General features: G+C 43.7%; 2 protein-coding genes across 3 annotated transcripts; one reads left to right on the forward strand and one right to left on the reverse strand.

Annotated features, from left to right (window-relative positions):
* On the forward strand, positions 1-3,410 carry brms1la (BRMS1 like transcriptional repressor a). The gene is made up of 10 exons (XM_068751742.1): positions 1-164; positions 663-849; positions 972-1,062; positions 1,168-1,295; positions 1,379-1,458; positions 1,610-1,706; positions 1,827-1,916; positions 2,048-2,112; positions 2,253-2,405; positions 2,478-3,410. The coding sequence occupies exons 2-9, from the start codon at positions 711-713 to the stop codon at positions 2,349-2,351; spliced, it is 789 nt and encodes a 262-aa protein (XP_068607843.1). The 5' UTR covers positions 1-164; positions 663-710; the 3' UTR covers positions 2,352-2,405; positions 2,478-3,410.
* Positions 3,411-3,576: 166 nt separating this feature from the next.
* On the reverse strand, positions 3,577-11,328 carry mia2 (MIA SH3 domain ER export factor 2). Of its 2 annotated transcripts, XM_068751927.1 has the most exons (23): positions 11,254-11,328; positions 9,606-9,737; positions 9,451-9,472; positions 9,278-9,366; positions 9,092-9,163; positions 8,480-8,590; positions 8,322-8,393; positions 8,124-8,228; positions 7,788-7,910; positions 7,492-7,680; positions 7,306-7,396; positions 6,920-6,987; positions 6,753-6,823; positions 6,558-6,659; positions 6,375-6,471; positions 6,220-6,287; positions 5,969-6,054; positions 5,767-5,880; positions 5,409-5,558; positions 5,141-5,296; positions 5,007-5,059; positions 4,756-4,921; positions 3,577-4,666 (listed from the first exon to the last, which is right to left on the reverse strand). In XM_068751927.1, the coding sequence occupies exons 1-23, from the start codon at positions 11,275-11,277 to the stop codon at positions 4,464-4,466; spliced, it is 2,364 nt and encodes a 787-aa protein (XP_068608028.1). In that variant the 5' UTR covers positions 11,278-11,328; the 3' UTR covers positions 3,577-4,463. The 2 variants fall into 2 exon arrangements, with proteins under 2 accessions (XP_068608028.1, XP_068608029.1); XM_068751928.1 differs by lacking the exons at positions 9,278-9,366; positions 9,451-9,472; positions 9,606-9,737; positions 11,254-11,328 and having other exon boundaries at positions 8,480-8,615; positions 9,092-9,159.

The following is an 11,328-nucleotide window of genomic DNA, read 5'->3' on the forward strand; positions in this document are numbered from 1 at the left end:
ACTACACTTCCCTGCACAATAAGAGCGCCTTGGTGAGATTTGTTTTTAGCTTAGCTGGGAAACAGGAGAAAAAGTCATCAAGTAAACACATGTGCTAGCTTCTTCTTTTTGAACATTTGTTTCTAGTTTAACAGTCTCGCAAGACTCCGGCTTCCTCCTGTCTTGTGAGTTGTAATTCTTTCGTTTATTTTTTAACAAATTGTTCCAATCTTGCTCGCTAACGAAACATCGTATACTGATTTGCTAATATGCTAACATCTTGCTAACTTGTTGTGTTGTCAAAAATGTTCATACAGTATGACGTTATTAGTCTAGTGGTTAATGAGGGAAACGACAAGATCTCCTTGTTTGTTAAAGTTGCTTTATTAAATTATTTTTAATTATCTTTTGTTATTAAATCTTAAATTATGCTCTCGGTAGCTCCCGCCAGGGACTTTTTCCTAAATTCGTACAATATATCACTCATGAATTCATGCTTGTGAGAAGAAGAAAAATCAGTGGCGAGTTTTGTGCAAATCTAAGGTTTGATGATTTGAAGGATGATTTTGACTGAAATCAGAAATTAAACAATTATCTAAATGATTTTATGCTCTCAAATTCTATTCATCTATCATCAATGAACTCGAGTCCAGTGCTATGTTTCAAGTCTGCATCTTTTGTAGGTGGAAGTGCTGGAAATAGCTTGAGACTGCTTGCCGGTCTGACTTACCATGCCGGTGCACCGCGACCGGGAAAAGAAGGAGAATACAACAGAAGAGATGGAGGTGGAGGAGCAGGAGCAAGAAGCATCGAGCTCGGAGGAGGTGGATTCTGACACCTCGTCTGTTTCTGAAGATGGAGACAGCTCTGGTGAGAAAGTAGAAAATGAACACAGCAGTACAATGTTTCTGCTTTTGAGAAGTTCTTCTGCATCACAATCCTGAAACCCGAGTACAGATGGTTTTTCTTGTGTGTGTGCGTATTTCATCCAGAAATGGATGAAGAGGACTGTGAGCGAAGGAGAATGGAGTGTCTGGATGAAATGTCTAACCTTGAGAAACAGTTCACAGATCTCAAAGACCAGTAAGGGAGAAATTCATTTTTATTTGACTTGTGAAATGTAAAGTGATAAAAAGTCATTAAAAGGAATTGGCCAGTAACCGCACATTCACTTTTTTTAATGTGCAGGCTGCATCGTGAGCGGCTCAGTCAGGTGAATAGCAAGCTTGCTGAGGTGGAGGCTGGCCGGGCAGCAGAATATCTGGAGCCTCTAGCAGTACTGCTGGAGAACATGCAGGTCCGCACCAAAGTGGCTGGTAAGTCAACACACACGCGTAGAGACCGACACGCTCCGACCTCATTTCTCACCATTTTAATGTTTCCCCTCTGTCTTTGTCAGGTATCTACAGAGAGTTGTGTCTGGAATCTGTGAAGAACAAATACGAGTGTGAGACCCAGGCAGCATGCCAGCACTGGGAGGTCAGACACACACACACACACACACACGCGCGCACACACACACACGACCCTAACTTTAACCCAAACTGTCCCTTACAGATCAAGCCCATAGCAAAAGCATGCAAAACTCTATGACGTCTATAATATGTCTATTTCTTATTATTTTTTGCAGAGTGAGAAGCTGCTGCTGTTCGATACGGTACAGAGTGAACTGGAGGAAAGGATTCGGAGACTGGAGGAAGACAGACACAGCATAGATATTACCTCAGGTAGTTCAATGTCATGCGCGCGTAACTAAATACTACGCATTGAACTTTCAATAATATTACATTAGGGGTGCGCGGCGCCATATACAGAATTCATCGATCTGTGTGTCTCTTCTCTGTCAGGGTTGCGGAATGATGAGGTGTCAGGAAGGAAGAAGAGGAGAGAGGCTTTAAGTCCAGATAAGAAGAGGAGACGACCTTCAGTGGTGTCCGATATCCTTCCGCTCTTAAAATCGCTCTTACATTTCACACTGATAACACTAAAAGCAGCTTCTGGGATTCCGTCTTACTGGTCTTTAGAGGACGTTTTTACACTCTGTGGCACTTTCCTTAGCTCTGCTTACGCCCGTATATTGTTTACATGCTGCCTGACTTGGACATCTTGGAGGACTGGACAGCTATCAGGAAGGTATGCCGATGTGTCTGTTGAAAATCATGGCAGTTTCTTTGTCTCCGTGTCATCTCGGTGTGTGTGAAGACATCTTTTAACAGCTTGTGTGTGTGTGTGTGTGTGTGTGTGTGTGTGTGTGTGTGTGTGTTGTCTTACAGGCTGTGGCTACACTGGGTCCCCGTAGAGGGAAGGCCGACTGTGACTGCCCTGTGTTCCCCTTCAGATCAGACAGAAACAGATCCATTCTCAACTGCTGAGAAATGTCTGCATACAAGAACACATCAGGAAACACACAGGGACCTCAGACATGTGTAGGAAACATGGTAGCTTTCATTTCTGCAGACATTTCTCCTACTCTTATTATAATCCATTGCATTCCTCAGGTAACGGCGATGGCGGGCACACACACACAGGACTTGTGGCTTTACTTCTCTATTGAGGATAAACAGGAACAGAGACTTTATTTTCACTGATTTTACCAATGCTTACCCTCCTGTAAGTCTTTTTTGTTTGTTTGTTTCACAATTAATGGGTGGATGGTAAATTAAAGCGTTGGGTTCTGAAATGATATACCAAAATACACTCTACAAGAAAAATGTGATGCTCACGTTCAATTCTTTTTAAGTCCTGTATGTCCTGAAAATCATTCTGTTATTCATTGCGTTTCACTTCATGTGACACACATCACATGCATAAATATACATTTGGGTGGATTTTTTTTTTTTTTTACAAAATCTTTTGAGACATCTTGGCTGAAGACGATTTTAAAAGGCCCTAAATGATACTTATGTCCAACGCCTGAGTGTCACATCCCAACATTATGTCTTTGTTTTTTTTGTTTTTTTATCATTTTAGACTGCCATTAAAGCTTTTAATCATCCCAAAATTAAGTTTGTGATGAGGTTGCCATTGGTGGTCTGAACTGTATGTTTAACCAAACAGCTCAAATGAGTAAGAATGTGTATATATATATATATATATATATAAAGAGAAAAATCATCACTGTTTTGTATAGAATGGGGCAGTTCGTCTTATTTTTTTACTACAACCTGCTTGACACCGTCGCCTAATTTTTGGGATCGACTTCCTTTTTTTTATATCCATTTTAAACTCGGGCTGATAAACCTGAGAGAACTTTTGACTAGAGCACTCGACTTGTCACAATTCACAGCGCCTTGCTGAACGCCTTTGCAAATGTCTAGAAATGTAGATGAATGTTTTCTTACTGTTCTTATTGCAGGGAAGCTGACGCCCTCTGTTGAAGTAAAACATGGAAGGCTATTTAATCTGTTAATAACATAATAAACATCTGGACATCGGCCTGTTGAAGCTCATTCAGGAGAATATTCCAATGTGTTTGACAGCGGGGACTTCAAGCGTGCGCACTCTGCATAAAAAAGGCTGAACCTGAGCATTTCTCATTTGAAAAAACAGTTCAAGTGGAAAATTCACACTAAATGCTACAGAAATATGGAGACACTGAAAATTTGACTATCTTTATTATTCTCGTATAATATTAACTCTTTACAAAATTCACATGGCTGACATCTCGAGGTCTCTGAAGGTGGCCTCTGTTCCAGTCCATTCAAATTCACAATATGGATCGCTAGGAAGTCACAGCCGTCCCTGTCAGAACTCAAGTGACTATTTCAGCCACTTTCTTCAATCCATTTGCAAGTCAGTGAAATGCAATCAAAAGTAGAGCAAAGCAATCAGTCCCACAAGGAAGCCAGCAAATTCATTCGCGCCGTCTCTTTTGGCTTCTGAGAAATATTTAGAGTTCATTCAGCCGATAAAAAAAACGATGTGATTTAGGTCGAGTCGCGACGAGGTGAGTGAAACACGTTCTCCATTGGGCCTAAAACGATGCATTTTTTCCATGGTTGCCTCTGTTCATTTAGATTTCTCTTTCTGGGGGATTAAGATGAAATTTTGATTTTTACGAGACAAAATAACTCCTCATGCTCAAAGAAATCACGTACTGTACATCCTTCCTGCACGCAGACGTTTCAACCGAAGCGCAGTGAAAAACCTTTCCGACATTAAACCGGATGTCGGGAATGTCCCCACACAGAGAAACGGGTCGAGTTGCTGTGTTCCTGCCTGTGAAATCGGAGAACAGATGGATGAAGAACGAGAGGAACAAAAAAGAGGCAAGTTAAAAGGCAGAAGAAGGGTCAAAGGGCAACAGAGGCCACACGGTAACAAGTTGAGTTTATGCTGGAGGATGGGTTCGATGCTTCTCATGAAGTACATCCTTGTGGTTTTGTTATGAGACGATATTTAAGGAAGTAGAAGGATGCATAATAGCGATGTGCCCAACCCTCCAGAGAACCTCAAATGTCTCAGCTCAGAAGACTGCTCGGGGCTCAGACGGTGTCTTCGGGTCTGGGTATGTGCTCCTCTGGAGACCGACTGTGTGGCGCTGAGGGGGGAGGAGCCATGAAAGGAGGAGGGAGGCCGTCGTGCAGAGGCGGCCGCATGGGGGGTGCGTAGTGAGAAGGAGGAAGAGGAGGTCCACCTGGAGGGAAGCGAGGAGGGAACATCCCCCCGGGAGGTGAAGGGGCCCACACTGGAGGAGGAAGGGGTAAGAAGAGCTTTAGGTTCACTCCCCACAGAGGAGACGCCGTCAGAATGTTGTGGAGATGACTGGCTGCTTACTAGGCATCATGGGAGGGACTCTGGATCCCCTGGGAGGGTAGAAGTCAGGGGGCGGTAGTCCATAAGGGGCTCTACGAGGAAAAGGCCCGTCCATGGGGCCCATCGGGGGTGGGCCGCCCATCCTTGGATCGGCTTCGGGCGGAGAGCTCCGATCTCCAGGACTAGGCTGGTGACACAGATGGAGAAAAGCTAAATGCTACAGCAGCCGGACCAAAGACCCAAGCTCACAAATAGTGAAGTCCATGTCTCACCCCTCGGAGCTCCCTCTCACCAGGACCGAGGCTGCTCTCTCTGAACGGGCCATCTGAAACGCATTCACACGCATCATTGAGATGATGCTTCAGAAATGTTTCGTTTGGAAGGCACACAGAGCCGAGTGACTCACCTGCCATGTCTGCAGGGTGAGAGGGGCCCGGTGGGAGACTCCTTGGATGGAAAGGGGGGGGCAGGAGGGCACCAGGAGGTGGCAAGAAGCCCAGAGCTCCTGGAGGAGGTGGAGGTCTCCTATACACCAGACCTCCAGATTCTGGGAACATATAACCTAAAAGAATATTCACAAATTCAAGGACAAGCACTGAATGAATGAAGCGTTCTCATGCGCTCACATGCTGATGATTCTCTCTCGTACAGACACAAAGTCTAAAAACACGCACCTGTGGGCCCTAGGGGGCCGGGGGGGCCTGGCGGAGGTCCCCTGCGATCTCTTTCCCAGGTAGGAGAACTTGAACCGCTGTCTGAATGAGGACCTCCACTCCGCTCCATTTCCACTTGGCCACCAGAGAGCTCCATTGGACCATGAGGCACTGGAGCCGAAAACAAAACGGCACAAAATGAGTGGAACTTCATTGTCATTCATGATGCCTTTAATTTCTACCAATGTTATTCCTAAAATTAACACATTTTAGACTTCCAGGTAACTAAACCAGAAAACAGCTTATATAAATCCCCTAAAAATACTGAGTTCACGTCGACACCACCGTGAGGATTTTGGGAAAGTCCGAGTGTGTGTACCTCTAGGAGAGAGTCTAGTGGGTGCTCCGTCCATTAGCGTAGGTGAAGACAGAAAAGCTCTGCTTTCAGATGCTGCTCTACCCAGAGGAGAATGACCATATGGTGACCTTTCAGCTGGAGGTGAAGGATAGATTGGTGACTGAAAAGTCTGCACCCTGTTTTATGTGTGCGTGTGTGTGTGTGTGTGTGTGTGCGTGCATACCTCTGAAAGGTAGAGGTCTCGCCAGGCTGTCCAATGCATAGGGGTCTTTGTCGAGGGCATCGAGTTTAAACTGTGTATCCGTCAACCTGTATCCAATTTACAAGAATAAATAAAATACATGGCGATTGTGAATCCAGCTAACCTTTATCTAAATCCCAATGAAGTACAGTAAAGCTTTGTATGTGTGGCCTACAAATCTAAATGTGTTTTCAATGGGCCCTTAAAGATGAATTCAGTTTACGTCCACTTACTTCTGTCTCAAGAGTCCATTCTCTCTCCTAAAGTCTGTGAGATCTCTGTCTGCTGCTCGGGCAGCCAGCTGGAAAGTCAAGCCCGGATCAGAGAGAGACCATCAACGCAGTTCCCTCTGTGGCGTTTCAGAAACGCTTCGTGGATCCTTACTCACCCAGTTATTGTGAGCCTTCTTCTCGTGTGCTGACATTTGAGTTTGGTAAGACTGTTTGGTTTTCTCCAATTCGTCCTCCATCTCCGCTGCTCGTTGTCTGGGGGGGGGGAGTAAAGGTATGACCGTTTCTGTGCATGGGAGGCGAAATGATGTAAATTCTTTTTTGTAAGAGGAGGAACTTACCGATAATTATTGAGTTCCTCCATGGCCAGCGCTATGTTTTTGTCTGCTTTATTTAACTTCTCTTCTTTCTGCAGTCGCTCCTTCTCCTCCACCGTCAGCAGCCTGCAAACACACAAACACACAAACACACACACACTGCGGTAATGATACTATGAAGTCTGCAGCATCTCCATAGCGACATCCACGCGTCTCTACCTGTGCAGCTTGAGCTCGTTCTCTTGGTACATTTCTGTCATAATGTTGAGTTTCTGTTGCAACCTTTGGACCTGAATGCAGGAATAAGAGACATAAACACAGAAGCAAATACAATATACCGTCACGGCAATGAGATACGACAGTAACAGAAGGTTTGGGTCGGGCACCTGCTCTGAGAAGTGCTCTTTATCAGACTGCAAAGATAATTTATCGGTCTCCATCTCCTTAATGCTCACTAGATGAAAAGACAAAGAGCCGATCATGTTGTGCGTCACAGATGCATCGCTATCGGTGATTTTGAGTTTCCCTATCAATATCTATGCAAATATGTCCGATACATTTTTCTAAATAAAAAACAAATTAACAAAATAAAGGACTTAAAATTCCAACAGACACCGATAGGTACATACAATTTCTTAAAAATATATACACCTCAAAGGAGGTTCAATTTATTACTTTGGAAATACGAAAGGTGGCGTTAACGCTCCTGTCTGTCGTGTGCAGAGGCAGACGGGCGTATGGCGAGAAGGAGTCCTGGATCCACTCGACTTACCAAGCAACTCTTCTTTAGCTTTGACTTCATCGTTGAGTTTAGCAAATGCTCTGTCCTTGTCTTCATCTACTGATTTGAGGTCTGCATTCAGCTGCACACACAAAAATACAACCACAACATATTAGCCGGCGTTTAAAAGAGTCTCATGTCACTGCCTGACTCGGGTCTACAGGGACTGTAACGCACCTTCGCAGCATATATCAGCTTCTGGACTTTCTGGAGGTGGCTCTGTGCGTCCGTTTGGTCTCCACTGCCAGTGTCATCTCCTCTCCTTGCTATCCCATCTGTGGCTTCATTCTCTCCCCCTTCTTGGTCTCCTTCTCTCTGCAGGTCTGAATCCCAAGCTTTCATTCTCAACAGCCGATCCGTCAAGGACTGGAGGAATATAAATATGTGGTATCAAACTTTAACTAAAATCTTGTACACCATATTCCTTGAAGCCAAGTTTTTCATTGGAAGGTTCTAGACTTAAAATGCGATACCATTATCCGCTCGTCCTTGTTAGCCACATCCTGCAGCATCGTGCCGTGGCTGACCTCACACCGGCTCATCTCTGCGTCCAGCTCGCTCACCCTTTCTGCCCATCCCTCCGTCTGCTGCTGCAACTGCAGAGAGAGGAAAGAAGAGAACATGGAGAATAGGAACAGACATTATTCTGAGTTCAGGGGCTGCAGGTCACCTACAAAAAACATTATTCTTGTACATTGCCTGATGTATAGAGAAGCAGTACTAGAAGCCAAAACAAAACTGCCACATTTACTATGTGTAAAACTCCCTGGTGAGTGTGTGTGTGTGTGTGCATGTGTGTGTGGTCCTACCTGAGCGGTGCTCTCCCGCAGCAGTGTATTGGCCTCTCCTGCCGTTTCCAGATTCCTCTGGAGTCTGTCGTTGTTCATATTGTACACTTTAAGGGTGGTTTGTGCCTACAGAGACAAACGGGCAGCAATAATCCTGCATGAGTCACAGACACACCAACGATGGGAGAAGACGATGCAAAGACGGGAGGCGATGAGCACCTGCTCCTCCTGAGACTGGAGGTCTTTGGCTTCTTCTTCAATTGTCTTCATATTCTCTTCAAGAACTGCAATCTGGAAGGAGAAAACCAGTAATCCAATCAATCAGCGTCACGCTATCGGATTTCCACTAATGTTTTGATAGCGCTGCGTTTTCCTACCCTCAGCTCCTGCTCTCTTCTATGTTCCGTCTGTTGGCACAGATGGTCCTCCAGTTGTTCGAGATCCCTCCCCAGCTCCATGTTAGCGTGATCCAAGCGTGCCGCCTTGCCCTGGCACGGCAGGAAAACAAGATGTCTTCCAGTGAGAGCAAACATGGACAAGTGCGGAGTGAACCGAGAGTCCCATTGTTGTAGTAAAATAACACAGCATCAAATGACAACGTTATAAATGGGTCAGATGTAGTTCTGACGCTTCACATGTGTATCGTCTGATTTTATAGTGAGCTTCAGCTTGTAGTTTAGGTGTCCCTAACAACCCCCCCCCCCCCCCCCCTTGGTGAAACTACTAATTAAAAACAGAAACATTGTTTTATTTACAGACGTGCTAGAATTGTCCTGACGTGGTCAAAGCCAGATGAGGGGAAAAACATGAAGGAGATTTCCCAAAATATCTTTATTGGAAGTATTTGAAAGAAATAGATTCCAAAGTAATGACTCAATACTTAAACCAACAACTGACTTTAATCAAAATACTACGCACGCATCTGCAGTTTAGGAGCATTTGATTTCCAAGTCTTATAATCTTTTGTGAAACAGGTTTCTTTGCTTTACCTCTAGAAGTTCTGTCTTTTGCGTTTGGGCCAAGACGCCACTGTCCCTCAGGGAGTTCTCCAGGTCCTCGTACTACGTGAGGAAATAAATGAAAATAACTTCAACGTTATTTTTCTAATAAGAATCTGGATAGCATTAATAAACCAGATGGGCTCTGCCTTCGGTTGTCTGAGTGTTGGTACTAACCTCTTGCTGACATTTACTGAGAGTCTTGAGGACTTCACACTTTTCATTCAGCAACTGTGCGACCTGCTCTGCCATCCACCGCTCCTTGCCTGAAAAACAGGAAACGCAAAGCTTATGAACATATTCTAAAATATTGTAGGTTTGTTTCGTAAAAAAGGAAACTGAGAACTTACTTTGATATATTCTACTTTTGACCTGTAAAGATTTAACAAGAAAACCATGAAAAGAATAGTCAGTGAAGGGTTAACCGGTTGACAAATGGCTTTAGCTCGGTTTCTGTCTTTGTAGGTTTATCAGTTTCTAATATATTTATGAAGTTTATACTCACAGAGCTATAACATCTGCAAGTGAACAGCAGCATTGTCAGCAGTCCCAGCAGACTGGAGACGATGACCGGTTCCCATGGCACCCCGTAAAGATCTGGCCCAGGTCTGATGTCATCAGGCAGCGTCGATACAACCTGAATGAAGAGGAAACAACCATTTATTTCTGGGGCTGGCTTTATTTCAGAAGTAGAAGATCCTGCAAAAACAACACTTGGTTCACTCTTCTTCTTCTTCTTCTTCTTCCTCCTCCTCCTCCTCCTCCTCCTCTTCTTTCGGCTTGTCATGTCAGGGATCACCACAGCAAATCAATTCTAGCAACGTTTTACACCGCAACTCTGCATTTATCTGGGCCTGGGACTGGCTCATGGGATTAATTAGTTTAATTTAGTGGATTATACACAAAGGAATAATTACTGGAATTAGGATTAGTCCTTTTGCACTGTATAAGCAGCATGTACAGTTTTAATCCTTTCATCTGCAGTTCATTCAATGGGTCGGGTTACGCATTTTACATTAAAACTAAATACAGTCTGATTTCAAGCGAGTACTTATATTTCTTAAAATTGACTACTGTACATACAGAATAAGGATTAGCAAGTAAAATATATAAGATAGCCATGAGTGCCCATCCTCAACTGTTTAACACAGGTGCTCTAAATGGAGAGCAGCAGGATATTCATTACAACAAAGATAACTCTAAAATCACTGCCATCATTTAACTGAAAGATTGGAAATAGCAGAAAAACTCAACGTCATCTAATCCCACATTAAAGTTACTTGTTAGCTAGCTAAACCAGCTAGCTGTCTGAAGAACGACAAACATCTAATAACGCAAAATTAAATGTCCTTGACAGTCGGATTAAGAGCACCGACGGGACAAATGTGCTTTTGTGCTGAATAAATGTAAAGGATGTAACTACCCAGCAATAATACAACAACTTGATGACATCTGTCACGGCTAATGCTAACGAAACCTGCTACATGCTTCACCTTCTCCACGGCGATGCTGTAGTAAGTCCCCGCCGTCGACTGAACATTGACCGCTTTCCTGGCCAGCTGGTCGCTTGTAGTATGTTGGGCCATTTCCGAATTATTTCATTTGATTATTATTCTAAAGCTTTCATCCATTTCTCATGAAAGCTTTCTCGTCCTACTCACAACACCGAAGCTCAAGAATGGCCCACGTTACTATGACGTCATAGGAAAGAAGCGAGTGCATAAATTACGAAATGTTAAATACCATTCGACTGTTACGATGTACTTTAGGAAGTAATACTCACAATACATAAATATACTTAGAACTTGATAAATTAGCACTTCATGATTTTACTACTCAAAGATGTATGTTGAAATATTTACACAACCCCCCCCACACTTGGATAAATGGTTCCCTCCAGACGTCACCAATTGTAAAATGCCACACTGGCACGTCGGGCTGCTGTCAAAGCGACACATGAGAAAACAAGACATAAATAAAAGAAAGAAAAGAAAGCATTTATTATTATCAGTCATCTTTATATAGGTAGTTATCTACGTGGACAAACGTCACTCCACTTAACACGTCACGGCTACTGGTAACAACAAGCTGGAGGAACACTAGCGAAGACCTTTGTGTAAACATTTAACAAAATGTTTCAAAAGATTACTCACCGAACTGCCTTTACTTTCGTCCATTTGAATCAGCAAAATAAATAATTTTCCCGTTGTGTTATACTCAGCATATAA

The sequence above is a fragment of the Brachionichthys hirsutus genome, chromosome 18, assembly GCF_040956055.1.
Source record: "Brachionichthys hirsutus isolate HB-005 chromosome 18, CSIRO-AGI_Bhir_v1, whole genome shotgun sequence".
Taxonomy (NCBI): domain Eukaryota; kingdom Metazoa; phylum Chordata; class Actinopteri; order Lophiiformes; family Brachionichthyidae; genus Brachionichthys; species Brachionichthys hirsutus.